Source organism: Rhipicephalus microplus, chromosome 4, assembly GCF_043290135.1.
Source record: "Rhipicephalus microplus isolate Deutch F79 chromosome 4, USDA_Rmic, whole genome shotgun sequence".
Classification (NCBI taxonomy): Eukaryota; Metazoa; Arthropoda; class Arachnida; order Ixodida; family Ixodidae; genus Rhipicephalus; species Rhipicephalus microplus.
This window is the reverse complement of record NC_134703.1, coordinates 11445217-11463130: the sequence shown is the minus strand read 5'-3', so window position 1 is coordinate 11463130 and position 17914 is coordinate 11445217. Positions and strand designations below refer to the sequence as shown.

Below are 17914 nucleotides of genomic sequence, written 5' to 3'. Positions count from 1 at the left end.
CCCAATGCATGAACCTTTATACAGGGGTGTCTCTTAAATTCATACGACTGAAGCACAGCCGAGCACGAACGCGCCGATGAAATGACCATCTTGCTTGACGGGAGTGACAACAGCCGAGTTGTGTAAGCCCTCGAGCAGATGCTATAGCAGGACAAGAAACAGGTTTGAACACCGAACAGGTGTCTTTCGATCAGACAATTCACCATCTCCTAAATTTACGATGCACAATAACAAATTCCTAACCAGAGAAAGCGAAACGCCGACAGCAGGTACCCGTCGCAGAAGGCTATCTCCCGCAGGGCAAGTGCGCCTTTAAAGTATGGCCGGAGAAAGCCCCTACGCTTTGCGTTTTATTTTTTGAAGACTACACGAAAAATGCGAACTGTTCGGAATACGGGAAATGCAAAGGGTGACGGCAGGTTCTTTCGTTTTCTCCTTCGAGCCGACACCTAGCTTTGAAGACACGACAGCTAGCCGGGCAACTCATCCGCGGTGACATGACCCACAACACGCCAGTGTGCTACATGCGGAGGCAAGAAAACCTCACTGGAGATGGAACCGTGCCTCAAAAAAACGAAATGCCGCGGAAGACGACTCACATTCAACGTTCACACAACTTCAAAGCGGCACTGTAGGCTTACGTTTAGAACGCGCACGCATTTTGCGGCATAAAGTCTACTCACCACGCCTTTCGTGAACCTCTTCAGGCTTTTATCACAACACAGACAACACTCTTTCACTAGAGCTGCATTTTTCTTCCGTGTTTTTCTTGCGGATACCATGAACATTCACACGTAAATTTCTACCAATTCAGCCAGCAGTTAACCGAACACCTAAAACCTAGCCACATACGGCCATCAAATTTTAATGACGTCAGTTCACGTAACACCCCCTCTAAAAAGATGCCTGCGACTTCAGCCTAAAAGTTGGTTTCCGGTCCTTTCCTGTTCTCTCCTCCTTTGCTCCCTCCACAGAGGTGTGGTGGCTAGAGAGAGCCACCATACATTCTAGCCACCATAACAGAAGTGACCGTGTGACACGGAGGAAACTTCCTCCGTGCCGTGTGAGCTCCCTCAAATGATGAATAAATGGATAGATTACTATAACTGTATCCTTTAGAATGAAAGGCGGCTAGCGGCACTTAGCCGTAATACTTAGTAAAACACAATTTGAGTTTATTCTTTTTTTTTCTTCAAATAGTGAAGTTGAGGACTGGTACCACGACCACTGGATGAAAAAGCGCACGGGTACGGCCAACGCCTCCTCTATTTAGATGCCTGCCACGTGAGAATACACACAGCTGCCACACCCTTTTCCTCCTTCATTTTCGATTGATGTTGATGGTGATGAATAAAGGCCTCCCCTTTGAATCGGGGTGACGGCATGCGCCATCTAGCCTACCTTAATAGTTCGAGTTTAAATTCTGTCCCTCAACTCGGATGTCTTTTTAATTTTGCCCAGCCGCTACTCTTGGCTGGGATGTTATTTTATCGACTTCTCTGCTTTTCCTCCACCAATACTCCAGCCGCTGCTTAGTAATACCTACTGCTGACCAGTTAATGCTTCCATCAACCGCGAAGCCCAGCGCCTCAGGAAGTGTGACCTTCCCCCCATTTCTATCCGGCTGAATCTTTTGACATTCCATGACTATGTGGTCGATTGTTTCTTTATTTATGCCACATCCAACACATGTCTCATCCTGTGACGAATATTTGCTCCTGTAAGTTAGAGTTCTCAAGCAGCCAGCCCGCGCCTCAAAGAGCAACGCACTACCTTTATTGTTGTCATAAAAGTTCTCTTTCCGGATCTCTTGTTTGCTTGCCTTGTAGATTCCCAGCGATCCCTTCTTTTCCATCCTCTCTTTCCACATGAGCGTCTCTGTTTCCCTCACTTGCTTTTTAACTGGCCCCCTTTGCTTATTTGCCGCGGTCAAGTTATATTTAGTCGCCAGCTTTCGCGTCCTCTTCCGCCATTTGGTGTCCACACTTTTCAGGTACAGGTATCTGTGCACTCTGGCTGCCCAGGCTGCCCAGTGCTAAAGACCGATTACTGTCGGTCTTTAGCGTCACCTGTGGTGGATGGTGCAACAGCTTGACATTTTGCATAGCCTCCGCAATAGTCGTGTATAGTTCCAGATCTTGGATAACTTTCGACTGACGCGCCCCTAGGAGCCACAAAAAAAAAAAAAACGCCGTGATAATAGATTATTGGATGAATGGATGTGGCTGTGCCCTTTAGATTAGGCGGCGGTTAACGCCACGTAGCCATAATATTTAGTGAACTAATCACTAGATTTACCTTTTTTTTTCCTAAAAACCAGACAACCTTCTTTTAGTAAATTCTACCCGCTTAAAGTCTATTTTGCCCTCTCTGTCCTTAAACTCCACTGCTTTAAAAAACTCTGTGCCATCATTCTGAACTATAGGGCGAAGCTCTTTACAGAACATTATCAAGTGTTCGGCAGTTTTCACCTCCTCTCCACATGCACTGCATACCATGTCTACCTCTTCGTATTTGGCCCGATATGTCTTGGTTCGCAACACTCCCGTCCTGGCCTCAAACAGAAGATAACTACCCCGGGTATTATCATAGATCCTTTTCTTGGCAATTTCCTGCTTAGAAGTTCAACAGATCTCTAATGCGGACTCGTTAATAATGCCAATTCTCCGCATGTCAGTCTCCGTTTCCTTCACTTTCTTCTTAACCAATAGTTCTTTTTGGTTTGGCCACCTGCTGTTTTCTAAGTATTTACCAGTCAATTTCCTGGTTGGCTACCTCCATTTTGTATCGACATTCTTCATGTACAAGTCGCTGAAAACGTTCCTAACCAAACGCTCCTCCCCCATTTCTCTCAATCACTTCTTATTTTATCTTTCTGCTAGCATCCCTGCCCTCAAATGATATCCATAATGAATGGATGGATGGATGCTATGAGCGTCCCCTTTATAACGGGGTGGTGACAAGTATGCCACCAGGCTCGACAAAAAAAAAAATTCTTTTTTTATGTTGGCCTAATGCCTCTACTTCGATAAATTCTATCTTAATGGAAAAAAGGTAAATTTTCAGCTTAAGTTCTCTGCCATTTACGGCACACTGTCCATATTTTATTTTTCCAATATTTATTTTTGTCCTTTCTCTCTAATAATAGTGTTGGTCGCGAGCGCCACTGCGCGGCGCTTGCTCAAAACTAAAGTCAGGGCGACTTCATTGGCAATGCAACACGAGCCATTCGTCAGGCATCTTAACAAAGGAGGCGTTGGTATGGCCATGGCCCACCGCATGCTTCGAAACTGGCGTGACAGGTCTAGTTCCCGAACCACCGCTGCAGCGCTACTGTAGGGGGACAGTTACGAGCGGTTGAACCAAATGACGATAGATGAAGAAGGAGAAAACAGTCTGGGCAGCGACCACAGGCGTATAATCCTGAAATTTGACAGTGGGGGGGCTAGGAAGAAAACACAGGAGGTTGGGCTCCCGAAAGTAAGCGAAAAGCAGATAGCAGACATCGTCAATAGCATCGAAAGAGAATTAGAAGCACATCCTACAAAGGTGTGGGAATATGACGAGTTTGTTAGTTGTATACAAAAGGAAATAAACAAAGTAAGGAAAAAAACCGCTGGAGGGGTAAACGGAAACCACGAAGCTGGTGGGACAAGGAAATTAAACTGGCTATTGAAGAGCGACGACGGGCCTCTAGACTGCACAGAAAAGCAAAGCAAATGGGATATCAGGATGATGAGGTGCAGTTACAGTGGAGCCGGTACCGAGAAAAGAAATTTGAGGTGCAGAAACTAGTACAAGCGAAGATTAAAGCTGCGAATGAGAAATGAGTATCAGACATACGTAAGAAGGATAAGAGCGCCCCCCAAAAATTCTGGAACCATTTCAAAGCATTGGGAACGACGACTAAAGAGATGCAGACTCAGATACAGGACGGGGACGGTAACGTTCTCCTGGGGGACAGCGCATTAGAATACCTACATGGAGTCATAGGAAATACTTTCGGCCAAGCACGCGAGAGGTCGGCTAACTGGACACAGGTGGCAAATAAAAGAGTGGCAGATGAAAAATTTAATATCGAATTTTTGGACTGGAAAAAGGCAGAACACAGTGTTCCCAAAAGTACGGCAACAGGACCGGATGGAATCCCGATAGAGATTATCAACCATTTGGGACCAGCGGGACAGGCGCACTTGTATGGAGCCATCGAGCGCGCTATAAAATCCAAGAGGATTCCTGCGCACTGGCGCGAAAGTAGAATGAGTTTGATCTACAAAGGCAAGGGAGAAAGGGACAAGGCGAGCTCTTACAGGCCGATTACAGTCACGTCAGTGCTCTATAGATTAGCTATACAAGCCATCAAAGCCGAGTTGTTGAAGTGGGTTGAAAGTAACGGTATTTTAGGGGAACTGCAAAATGGATTTAGGCCGGGTCGACGCTTGGAAGACAATCTTTTCGTCATAACCCAGACCATCGAAATTTCGGCAGCACAGGGCAGACCAACATGGCTACTGTTTCTGGACATAAAGGGTGCCTATGACAACGTGGACAGGGGATTGCTGTGGCATATACTGGAAGAGGAGGGGATTGGGTCGGAATTTGTAGGGCTGCTAAGGGCAATATATGAGGATAACAAGGCACACATTACATGGGAAGGGCGTACATACACAGAGCACGTGTACATTCGAAGAGGTTTAAAACAGGGGTGCCCTCTTTCGCCATTGCTGTTCACACTGTACATTAGAGGAATGGAAAGACGACTAGAGGAGAGTGGATTGGGCTTTGATTTGTCACACCGAAGCAATGGAGTGTTAGTGGAGCAACGGATTCCGGGATTGATGTACGCAGACGATATAGTGCTGCTGGCGGATAATGCGGAAGAACTTCAAAAACTGGCTGACATTTGTGGTGATGAGGCAACGTACCTAGGCCTACATTTTAACCCACGGAAATCTGGAGTCATGGTGTTCAACGAGGAAGCTCATGTAGCACCAATAAGGATACAACAGGAAGCCATACCACTAGTAAATAAGTACAAATACTTGGGAATCTGGCTTAATGAAGGAAAAGGCTATCTGAATGCTCATGAAGAACACCTCAAACTAAAAGGGAGACGAAATGCAGCAGTAATGAAACATAGAGCACTTTGGGGACACAATAAGTACGAGGTAGTACGAGGCATCTGGAAAGGGGTAATGGTGCCGGCGCTCACGTTCTCTAATGCCGTATTATGCTTAAAGTCAGATATCCTGTCGGGGCTGGAGGTTAACCAAAAGGCAGTCGGCAGGTTAGCTCTGGGAGCTCACAGTAAGACTACAAACGAGGTTGTACAAGGCAATATGGGTTGGGCTTCATTTGAGGCGAGGGAAGCACAAAGTAAAATACGGTTATAGGAGCGACTTAGACATTTAGATGAGAAGAACTGGGCAGCCAGAGTGCACAGATACTTGTACCTGAAAAGTGTGGACACCCAATGGCGGAAGAGGACGCGAAAGCTGGCGACTAAATATAACTTGACCGCGGCAAATAAGCAAAGGGGGCCAGTTAAAAAGCAAGTGAGGGAAACAGAGACGCTCATGTGGAAAGAGAGGATGGAAATTAAGGGATCGCTGGGAATCTACAAGGCAAGCAAACAAGAGATCCGGAAAGAGAACTTTTATGACAACAATAAAGGTAGTTGCTCTTTGAGGCGCGGGCTGGCTGCTTGAGAACTTACAGGAGCAAATATTCGTCACAGGATGAGACATGTGTTGGATGTGGCATAAATAAAGAAACAATCGACCACATAGTCATGGAATGCCAAAAGATTCAGCCGGATAGAAATGGGGGGAAGGTCACACTTCCTGAGGCGCTGGGCTTCGCGGTTGATGGAAGCATTAACTGGTCAGCAGTAGGTATTACTAAGCAGCGGCTGGAGTATTGGTGGAGGAAAAGCAGAGAAGTCGATAAAATAACATCCCAGCCAAGAGTAGCGGCTGGGCAAAATTAAAAAGACATCCGAGTTGAGGGACAAAATTTAAACTCGAACTATTAAGGTAGGCTAGATGATGCATGCCGTCACCCCGATTCAAAGGGGAGGCCTTTAATCATCATCATCATCATCATCATCATCATCATCAGTTATCGCGAGAATCGCACGCGCGGCGCGCTTGCGGTAGTTACAATTGAGCGCGTGCATCTGTGTGCGACCCATGAAATATTTTATTAGTCTAGCGTGTGCCCACCATGTAATTACCGATCTTGCTTTTACGTACCTGTAGCCCTCACAAATGTTCGGTATTGTCTTGCCCGAGATACATGGAGATGCACACCGATCAGGTTTCGCGGAAGTAAGAATTGTGAGGTCACAACTAAATGATTCGGAAAAGCTAGACATTTCCTAATGCATCGAAATTCATTATAGTAATTGTGAGTATGTCGCTCCAGAAAACGTTGCTTCAGATTTAATCATTTCTTTTAGAATAAGCAACCTCAGCAATTGCAGTTGCCCCTGTTCATTTAACAGAAAATAATATAGACTTTTTACTTCCTCCAAAAACGTCTATAGTATTCGTACAATACAGTATCAGATGCAACAGCCACGAAATATACTTAGCATGTGTGCCATCTCATGACTGTGGACTCGAGCCTCTTTAAAACTTCAGCGACTGTAAGTTCGGTGCTGGCAATTGAGCGGGCAGTTATAAAGTGAATAATGTGAAAACTATGAGAATAAAAGAACGATGAAAGGCTGGAAAATGCGAACAGAACTGTTTCCATTCCAGCGCTTTTGAATGTTTTTCTTTATTTCCGTCACGACGTTCTTAATGATAATGCAACTTATTCTATCTTACATTCAACAGTGAACACACAATGGGAACAAATTGCGTGGAAATATTTTATTTATTCACAATTTAGGGCTGATCCTGGCTTTTTTATTTTTTTACTTCTTTACAACTTTCTGTATTAAACCAGTTTAAAATTGCTTCACAGCTAGGCAGGCAATATTTTTTCAGGGAGAATATACAAGTTAGTGCATATATATTAGTTGCCGACACTCACCCACACACATAAAAGATGCCTCGTTCCGCGGCCGACAGGCATATCTTTACGTTTACTCCCCGACAACCGCTGGCTACAAACGTTGTTGCATTCAGGAGTTTCGACAACACCTTCCCGTTTTCTCTTATTTCTAGTTTTTTTTTTTCTAATTCCCAGTTTATCTCCAGTTTTCTTCTAATGCCTGCCTTTAAGCCCTTGGCGCTTTTGTCATTATTTACGGTTACTTCCGAACGCTGTCGCGTTGTGGACGTCGTGCATATCCCGCAGGGTCATGTGGAACTGATGTTCGTCTTCGTAAAACAGCTCGAGCACCCCTTCCAGTGAAGAAGTTCGGCTGTCTGTGGTCATTTGCAGAATGGCACACAGACTCAAACTTACATCTGCAAAACATTCGAAGGCAAAAAGGTGCCGAAAAGCAGCTGGTGGGCGACAAGATTTTATTTTTGAAGAAAATATATAATGGCAGCCGACAAACACGCCGAGAGCCTCTAGCCGGGAGATAGTGAAGAGGGTCGTTTTGGAAAGAGCTGCGGTATGGAAAAAAAAAAAAAAGATGGCATAAACAATCTGCTATAATCGTTTATGTTTACTTTTCACGTTATTTGTTATTGTTTCGTTCTGCCTCCATCTTGTGCGCGCAACTTTTGGCTTATATGTCTATCGACAATAAAACCATTCATTCGGTATATCATATTAGAGTCTCCATGGGCACTGCCGAATCCCGATAGCACTCCAAATCGTTTGTCTTCTGACAGCCTCCGTAACGTGGTTCTGTCATCCGTTACTGTTTATTTGTTCTACTATGTATCATCGACAAATTGGCACCTGTGCTCGCTGACACGAAGGCACGTGTACTCGACTGCCCTACAGCAGCCGTGGTTTTGCGATGTGTAAACATTAAAACGGGGTTAATAGCCACTTGACCCGGTCGTATAATCCTGCCTAGTATGAACTATCAAGAAGTTGGAATGCCACTTCTAGTGATTTATACTTTCGCAGCCTCTTCAACAAAGTTACGAGGAGAGTGTCACCATGTTTGCAGAAACCACTTTTATCCAGCGTTTAAAGCTGAATTACTTTCAATGAATAACATGGAAAATATTCAAATTATGTTTCTTTTAAACGTTTTCAGCATATAAAAACAATGAACGTATATTTTCGAGTGTCCTAAAATTAGTTGTCAAGCATTCTGGCTGAAAAAAAAAAAACGCGAAGGTGCTGAATAAACGTCACAAAAATTGAAATACTTAGTTTAACACATCTTCATAAATAGAAGAACGGCTTTGTCACGAATTCAGTCCCATATTTTGTTGTTGTTCTTGTTGTTGCAATAGCAAAAAACGTGTTTTGCAGTGGTCCATTGTACTCTTTTGTATATATATATATATATATATATATATATATATATATATATATATATATATATATAGATGAAATAGATGATCAGAGTTTCTTCCGGCTACCGTAATAAAAGTTGTAAACTTCGAGAATAGTGCAGTATAGGAAACAAAACAATAAAATATTTATTTAATCCTAACAGTTTCGGCTGGTGGACCAGCCTTCTTCGGAGGATGTAAGTGAAATGATACAATTAAATAAATATTTTATTGTTTTGTTTCCTATACTGCACTATTCTCGAAGTTTATATATATATATATATATATATATATATTTATTGCTTTTCATGCGTAGTAAGTGGTCTTTATTTTTTTTCGTCTTCCTGAAGTATAATGTGGAACCCTCAACAAAACTACCTTCACGAAACGCTTGAAAAATGGCAGAACAGGGCCCTGAGGTTTATATACTCAAAGTACTCTTGGCGCGACAGTGCAACGGACATATGCGGGATCAAGCGCACCTAGCAATTCTGTCTTGCCGGCGTGATGTTGCTTCCATGAAGTTTTTTTTTTTTTTCTCCTTTTTCACGGTGACCTTAAAATCTGTAAAGACGACTATATTCATCCGCCTGGCCACCGTTCTAGTAATACGAACCACGGTAAATGCATATACGTCCCTTCAGTGCCCACAGCAATGTGTTTATATATTCCTTTTTCCCTCGCGCTGTCAACGCTTGGAACGCGCAACCAGGTGAAGCTCTAAATATTACAAATATTGATCTATTTTGTTCTTTTGTGGAGCAGGTAACAGAGCCAGTATAGTTATATTTTGTTCTTGTTCTTGTTGTTGCTATAGCGAAAAACGTGTTTTGCAGTGGTCCATTGTACTCTTTTGTACATATGCGTAATACGTGGTTTTTATTATTTTTTTTTCGTCTTCTTCTCGTGTATGGGAAGAGCACCAATGTAGTATTGTTGTACTCGCTATTGTAAGTCTTCTGCTGTTGCGGGTATCGTCTCTAAAAATATTGTATTTCCTCAACTTTGTATCTAATTGTTTACCTGTGATGTTGTATGCCCGCTTCCTGTATGGGTCTGCAGAAGACGTACAGTATTATCAAATAAAAATAAAAATACAAATACAGCTACATGCATTGTAGTGGTTTTTTTTCAACCTAAAAGCGAGAAGCTAGTTATGAAAAAAAAAAAAAAACTTCTGGTGCTCAGCATGCACACGAAAACTCAATTCAAGATATATATAGCTAGCGCATTCGTACTCTACTAAATACGCGATATGTCATCACTGCGATAAATGAGATTCAAAAAAACACTGATTAGAACAACTGAGTGTGTCACTGTTGTGACAACGACTAGCTAATTTGCTGCGGCTGCTGCCCCGAGAGAGCCGCCACCACTCGTTTTCCCACGGAGGAAGGAAAAAGGAAAAAGGAAGAAAAAAGATGCGTTTTCCCGTCCCTCCTGGATAGATGGATATAGCTGTACCCTTTAGATTGGGTGGCGACTAACGCCACCTAGCCGTAATACTTAGTGAACTAATCACTAGATTTATCTTTTTTTTTTCTCTTTAAATAATGAGGTTGAGGATTCGTACTTTGCAGTGAAGGGTTTAATTTTCACTCGTGCCTTGACTTTAGCCACCAATCAGATAACCTTCTAGTTAATCCTACCCGCTTAACGTCTATTTTGCCCTCCCTGTCCCTAAACCCCAGTGCTTTGAAAAACTCTGCGCCATCATCCTGAACTATAGGGTGAAGCCCTATACAGAACATTATCAAGTGTTCGGCAGTTTCTTCTTCCTCTCCACACGCACTGCATACCGTGTCTACCCCTGCCCGATATGTCTTGGTTCGCAATACTTCCGTCCTGGCCTCAAACAGTAGAGAACTACCCCGAGTATTATCATAGATCCTTTCCTTGGCAATTTCCTGCTTTAAAGTACGATAGATCTATAGTGCGGACTTCTTAATCATGCCAATTCTCCACATGTCGGTCTCCGTTTCCTTCACTTTCTTCTTAACCGATAGTTCTTTTTGGTTTGGCCACCTACTGTTTTAAAGTATTTACCAGTCAATTTCCTGGTTCGCTTCCTCCATTTTGTATCGACACTCTTCATGTACAAGTAGCCGAAAACCTTCCTAGCCCAACGCTCCTCCCCCATTTCTCTCAATCGCTTCTCAAATTCTATCTTGCTGCTAGCTTCCCTGCCCTCAAATGATGTCAATCCCATATCACCTTGTACTCCCTGATTTGGTGTATTCCCGTGAGCTCCTAAAGCAAGCCTACCTATTCCACGTTGCATAATTTGCAATCTTGCTTGAACTTCTGATCTCATGTACAAGACCGCATTGCCGAACGTCAGCCCAGGTAACATGACACCTTTCCATATTCCTCTCACAACATCATCCCTATTGTAATTCCTCAGTGCCCTACTTTTCACCACTGCTGCATTCCTGTTACCTTTAGTCGTCTCGTATATTTCATGTTCCCTTAGGTACTCGGTCCCATTGCTTATCCATACGCCCAGATATTTGTATTTATCTGTTATCTCTAGCGTGACCTCCTGTATCCTAAGCTCACTACCTTCGTTATCATTAAAAATCATGACTGCTGATTTTTTCTTACTGAGTCTGAAATCTAACCTATCTCCCTCATTACCGCAGATGTCCATCAATCTTTGCAAAGCTTCCTTGTTGTCGGCCATCAGCACTATATCACCTGTACTTCAACGCTGGTAGTGCCCCTTCAACGGGTTTTCCTTGTTTGACGAAAGAGAGGTTGAAGCCAAGTCCACTTCTTTCTAATTCGGCCTCTAATCCTTGTAGGTACATCATGAATAATAAGGGTGACAGAGGACACCCATGCCTAAGCCCCCGTTTCACCTGTGTGGGCTTGGATACCTGTTTTTCCCACTTTATAACTACCTTGTTACTTTTATAGATATCCTTCAAAAGATTAGTGACTCCATCTTCGACACCTGGTGTGTCCAGTATTCCCTTCAAGTCCTCTTGAACCACGTAATCGCACGCTCCCTTGATATCCAAAAATGCTAGCCACAGGGGCCTGAGTTCCTTTTCTGCTATTTCGGTGCACTGCGTCAGTGAGAACAGATTGTCTTCCAACTTCCTGTGTAGGGCGCAGAGCCAGTCAGGGATGTAAGTTCCTCTCTGATGATGTCACGTAAGGGCACTTCCGAAGGCTGTGTAGGACGCAGTGTGGAAGGTGTGAAGCCCATGGACCGCAATTCTTCGCGTATAATGTCCCAGATGAGGTCATGCAGATGGCCATGTGACATGGAGTGGTGGTCACCAATGCCCGGTTGGAGGCGAACGGAGTCCAGCGCATCAAGTCGCTGGCATGTAGTCACGACATCAGCGATGGTAGCTGGGTTTTTCACAGCGAGGGCATTAAAGGCAACAGGCCCAATGCCTTTCAATATATGGCGCACTTTGTCCGATTCCGGCATGGGTTGATTGACACGCCAGCACAGTGTGAGGACATCCTCGATGCATGAAGTGTACGATTCACCGGGATGTTGTCGGCGGGTATCGAGTGTCATCTTCGCGACGGCGGATCGAATGTCCGGTGTCCCAAAGACGTGTCTCAGCTGCTGGTGGAAGGTAGCCCAGTCGGGTAAGTCAACGACGTGGTTAAAATAGCATGTCTTCGCGACTCCGGTCACATAAAAAGGCACGTAACGCAGTTTGGCGGCCTCGTCCCACCTATTAGCGGCACTTACGCGGTCGTAGTCATCAAGCCAGTCTTCTACGTCTTCTCCCCGAAGACCAGCGAAGAGCGGGGGTTCCCGCTGATGTCCGTGTATGTAAGTAGGAGGGGCGGTGCGCGGTTGATGACATCAGCGCCGGCAGGCTCAGTCTGGGACATGCTGCCTGACTGTGGGCGCAAGCGGTGGCCTGAACGAAGCTCCAGGGGGTATAGCGGGCTGCGGGAGGTCAGAGGACCGAAAATCCACCTCCACCACGTATGAAGTCTTGGCTGCGTCAGTGTTTATTTGATGAAAGACCTCGCGAAACGAACGGGCAGAGCTGATAGTACACAGATGATGATGATGACCCAGAGTGGCAATGAGGACAAAGAGACAAGCAGATGATGGTGATTGTGATCATGCAGGGATGAGGACGATGTAAGTAACAAATGCCCACAATATTTCTTCCGTAGAGCGCAAAAGGTCGCAGGGGTCTGCAGTACGTGGGCAGAGGAAAGTACTATATGAGAAGCACGCCACTTGTTCTTTCGATTGTTGTGCAAGAGTTGCTAACCGAATTCTTCTTGTGTTAACTATATAGATCGGTCAGACAGGTTGATGCATCAACACCCGCACAAAGCATCAAAATTCTTTGAATGAAGCCATCTCACCTTGCATTTTCAATAATTCAAATGAAATTTCATTTTTGAAGGCCTGGTAATTTTGGATAGTCACCCTTACCAGACCATGCGAGAAATCTCCGAGACGTATCATAAAGAAGACCACTCCTTGTTTAAGTCAATTAACCTTTGCTATCACTACAACACAAGAAACTTGAGCTCATTAATCAACTGTGACCACGCCCCTCGATTGTTAGTCTTTTTGTACCTCTCTGTGACATGCGCAATGCACCCTAATTTTTTTATCTTTGTCGTGCGACAACCTGTTAGTCATGAGTGCACGTTTTCGGTGTGCATATTTCTTTCCTGGGCGTATTTCTTTCTTTTTGCCCTGTAGGCTTTATTCCAACCTGCAGTTACAGTGCCAAGGGAGGTTGGTAGATGCATATGCTGCAAGTGGCACGCACTGGTCTAGTCCATGTATTCTATTTTAAGAGGTTGCACTTATTTTTAAAGCACTCTTTAAACATACCAGAACCGTACAATTTTTTTACTCGTAAAAAGTGTCAAAGAACGTTACTTGATTTCTAATGCATCTATAAATTTATGGACAGTGCTGCACTTTTTAGGCAATGAAGTTGTACTGTTTTTATTTATGTCGAAGGCGCACCGATGCTAAAGAATAATAATTAACTGATGGGCTAACTGATGCTTCTCAGCCGCTCAGCTGTTTGAACATCGGGACAAATGCAAATCGTTGACATGCCATCGCACCCAAACACTGCAATTTGTGAGTGAATCATGCAGTAATATATCACGTGTTGCCCAGTTCACTTGATTTGAGAAGTGCTGGCACGGAGCAAAGTTGAAGCGTGCGACTCGCACGCTCGTCATGGCGGCTGCTGCGGCGTACCTACCACATTTTTCCACAAGTGCTTGCGCCCCCGTTGACGGCGCTAGTGAGCTTGAAAAAAGTTCGTTGACGAGCTTGTTTGAGGCATGTGAAAAAAAATTTGAAGCCTGTTTACTGGCCCTTTAACATTCTTGCACACGAGAGTTGGCGAAAGGAGTCATATTTACCACCAGAGATGATGCCGCCCATGAGCCACTCTCCAAGTTGTCCATCCAAGAAAAGGAAGGGCAAAGAAAAAACAGAACAATGTATGTGTGGGCAAATGCAACACCTTTAATGCAGAAATGGAGTTATGGGTCCAGACCGCAAATTTGTTCACAGAGATGTATAGAGCAACAAATCATACAGAATCCTGCGGAATTCACAACACATAAGGTACACAACCTGCGCTAGTGTTTGGTGGCCGTATCTGAGAACAGACAGAAAAGGCACGAGTGCCCCTTCAGTGTAAGCCAATGGCAACAAAAGAAAGGAAGGCGTCGTGCCTGCGGTAGCATCAACCTGAGGAAGTGTTAAACGAACATTCTTTTACACATCTACTGTCATACAGAAAAAAGAAGAAAAAAATCGCCATTCTGCAACAAAAACTGCCAACTAGGTAGCAGCTTCTATTTAATAAACATTAATTGCCAGTAGCAAGCCTATACAAAAGCAACGGCACTAGCAGAGTGCACTATAACAGCTTATGGCACGTGAGCGAATGTCACGCCAAACCACAGCGTAAAACAGGAGACAAGCAAAAGATAGTCTTGGTGTAATAATTTAAATGCTTGATTTCAGTTATTTTGTACCAGTCACATCTTCACATTTAGTGTTAATGCTTTCAGTGGCCAAGCCAGCCTAGTTAGGGTGTAATCTTTATTTACATAGGGAATCTGTCAACATAAAAACTCAATGAGTATATAAATATGCAGCCACAACACGTGGTGGACAGGATTTTTGACGACACAGTCACCACACCGGTTGGCCGTCCAAATGATTATGGTCACCACAACACACTTACAGATGCCTCCTACAGTGCTCCTTGCAATGTTGTGTAGTGGTAGTGAGAAAATAAATAAATTACGCGAGAAAGTCAACCTATACACAAGACACCGTCCTGTCAAGCCATGAGAACCACTCTTGATTCTACCCGGCTGCGCTTCCCCCAAAACAATAAAAACAATACCTTTACAATGCTGCGCAAGATGGCCATTCAAGTGTCTGCTTGAGCATTATGCAATATGTACGTTCTAAAATCAGAAGATTGTGAGTATGCGGATAAAAGGTTAAAAAAAATCTTTAAATGGAAAGCAGAATGAAAACATATCATTTGATGGGCAACATCATTGAACAGCATGAAACATAACAGGCACAGTTAATGAAATGCATTCACTAGCACATGTTTTGAGGAATACAAAGGACAATTTACCCTGGTTGCAAATTAAAGACCTGAGCTCAGATGGGAACAGAATGATTTGAAGATAGGACAACAAGGAGATGCGAGTGAAGTAAGATGAGAAAAAAAAATGGAGAAATTACGTGTACACCTGTGCCCGTCAGCTATACAAGTCCCCCATATTAGTTCGTTTCAAAAGCCGAAGGACCACAGAATGAAAGAAAAATGACGTGGGTGCAATTGGCAGAGACGCAAAATCAACACTTTTCACACCAACAGCTAACATCAACAACGAGGTGCAGAAGGCGAAATCACACTCTCTCTCCCTTTTTTCTCGTTCAAAATAGGTCATGAGGCAGCCATTGTACCATCCAGAAATTGGCTTTCTGTTACCCCTTTGTGAAGGAGTCCGAGACACCCTGACAGAAAGGCGAAGACAAACTGGCGTTTATCAATGAGTGCACCCTTCCTAATGTCCCGAGCATAACACCAACTTCACAGCCATTGTCAATAAAAAGAAGCAGCCTAAAAAAATGAAGCAAAGAGATGGTCACGAGCCACGCGAGATTCGCTGGCAGCACACAACACCTTTGGGGAGGGAGCGATGATTGTACTAGTAATGGACATATCGAGGTAATCCATGATGGAACAACAGCAAACGGGAGGGATACAGGAAACATCCGGAAGCACTGCAAGAAAACATGCGCTGCAGTGACAGCCACTAGCACGTGATAGTTATTTTTTCTTCTAGTGCGCATTTTTTTTTTCTTATACAGACCCCTTTTGTTATAAACACAAGAGTTGTGAGCAACATGCACCATCTTTTTTTTATGCAGGCACTTTCCCCAGTTCCTTCATGTGTTTCATCTTCCTTCTAACTCACAATTAAAAAACAAAACAGAAAACTTGAAAACATTAAACATACCATGAAACGACAGAGGGCCACTACAATGACAGACAATGGAAAAAGAAACACTACACATCATCCACGATGCAGAAAGACAACCCTTCTCGCAATATAACAGCTCAAAAAAAAAAAAACTAACAGAGCATGAATATAGAATGACAAGAGTCACTCCCCAATGTCCTGGCAAACATGTGACCATTGCTGCTGCCTTCTTGACATTGATTGAGTGCTTTCTTTTTTTCCCCAATGTCACAAAGCTGCCTCAGCTCCAAAGGTGCCGAGAGGCGACAAAGTCACGTCGTTCTCGCATTGATGTTCCATTACCAGCAAACCACTCTCGTGTCGCCAATGCATCTGTCGCTGCGCTAAGCACCTCACAGTGAAGAGACATACTGTAACAACCACAACCTTGCTCGGTGTCAGCTTTGGCCCAAGAAAAAAAAAAGTTACGAGAGACAACGGCTGCGCTTGCACGTTTTGAAAAAATTAGCTTACAGTATTAAAGTAAAAAAAGAGTATAAATATAGCACTATGTATATATATTTCGTGTATGCATGTAACAAAAAAGTGCGGGGCATAAAGGAAAGCGAGCATGTCATGAGGAGTGGTGATGGTGCGTCTAAAGCCCTGGGATGGGTGCCTGGTGGCAGTGGAGCAAAGGACGTGGGAAGGTCCGGAGGGTTCAGGAGGTGAGCTCCTCCCAGCGGCTCTCGAAGAAGTTGCGCATGTTGTGACCTGCCTGGCCCACAGGAGAGTCGTCCTCATTGAAAGTCTCACAGTTGTCAAAGATGAGCCGCACATCCAAGGCAAACTCATCCTTGCACTTGTACCTGCATTTCCAAAGAGGTACAAGGTTTCAAAGTCTGTCCAAGAATCACCCTACAAATATGACAGGCTCAACGTGTGCTTTTCGCAACATCTTCTCTGGGTCCTGTCACATCCAAGCTCTGCATATTTGCAATCTGAATCACACTGCAGTAGAAACTGGAGCCACAATTTCGTAGCAATACATCCAGTTTGATTATATGCCACTCTAATGATCCATAATTCCCAACCAGACCACCCCGCCGATCAAGTGGGCTGAGCACTCATGCCGACAAATAGCAGGTACTGCTAAACAAAAACTCATGGCCTAGCTTCCTTTGTGCCAGCCTTCACAAAGCTGCGTTAGTTGATTTGCAGTCAGCCCAAACTGACAATCAGACGAATGAGAGGCACATACATACATTGTGAGGGGCCTCGACAAAGAGTTACTCCGGGAAGAATCATAACATGAACAGCTGCTGCATCCAAATATCTACTCACTGGTTTGACTCCAGCTTGGAGCGCATGGTGCTAACGTCCATGGGTTTCTTGATGAACTTGCGATAGGAGGGAAACTGCTTGGTGTTGACGGGAACAAGGAATGGCCAAGCATCTTTATGTTGCTCCAGCTCCTCCAGAATTTGCCTGAAAGCAAAAAAAAAATGCAAGCCATCTTCTGCAGCTTCGAGGTAAGCATGCTAAACCATTATACTTAGTTCTCACTCTTTATACAGTCTAACATGGATATATCGAATGCACATATACAGTGAAGACCGCTTATAATGTAAGTGGCGAATATCCACACTAAGTGTTAGCGCACTATGTAACCAAAAATTTTTCAAGGGCCCCGCTTGCGCAAAACGTGTAAACCATGCAGCCTTGCATGTCTGAGAATCAAAGTATGCAATCGATATGTGCTGCTTACAAGCATTCAAATTTCTGAATGTTAAAAAAAAATTACCGTCCAAAAACACAGGCGTTACCAACAAAATGAATGTGAAAAGGGAGGGGGCCTAACAAAAGAAGGCACGATCACGGAAATTCGCCGACTACTTCTCAGACCGCCTCGACTATGCGCATTACACACAAAGTATGTTGGATTCCATCCAAAGTTTTACATGCTGAGAGACCTCAGTCGTTGAATTTTATTAAGACATTGCAATCGAACCACGAACAACCAATCAAGCACT

At 44.0% G+C, this 17914-nt stretch overlaps 2 protein-coding genes across 21 annotated transcripts in view; both read right to left on the bottom strand.

Annotated features, from left to right (window-relative positions):
• The window catches only part of LOC119171618 (CLIP-associating protein 1-B), a 274680-nt gene extending 273837 nt beyond the window's left edge, over positions 1-843 (bottom strand). For all 8 annotated transcript variants that reach the window (XM_037422393.2, XM_037422396.2, XM_075892178.1 and 5 more), the window contains exon 1: positions 684-843. The gene's annotated coding sequence lies outside the window, so the exon portion shown is untranslated. The remainder of the gene's footprint in view (positions 1-683) is intronic.
• Positions 844-13886: 13043 nt separating this feature from the next.
• LOC119171617 (bromodomain adjacent to zinc finger domain protein 2B) overlaps positions 13887-17914 on the bottom strand; it is a 247304-nt gene continuing 243276 nt past the window's right edge. For all 13 annotated transcript variants that reach the window (XM_075892168.1, XM_075892166.1, XM_075892165.1 and 10 more), the window contains 2 exons: positions 17226-17369; positions 13887-16750 (listed from right to left, as the gene is read on the bottom strand). In XM_075892168.1, coding sequence (XP_075748283.1) covers positions 16603-16750; positions 17226-17369 — 292 coding nt within the window. In that variant the 3' untranslated portion in view covers positions 13887-16602. The remainder of the gene's footprint in view (positions 16751-17225; positions 17370-17914) is intronic.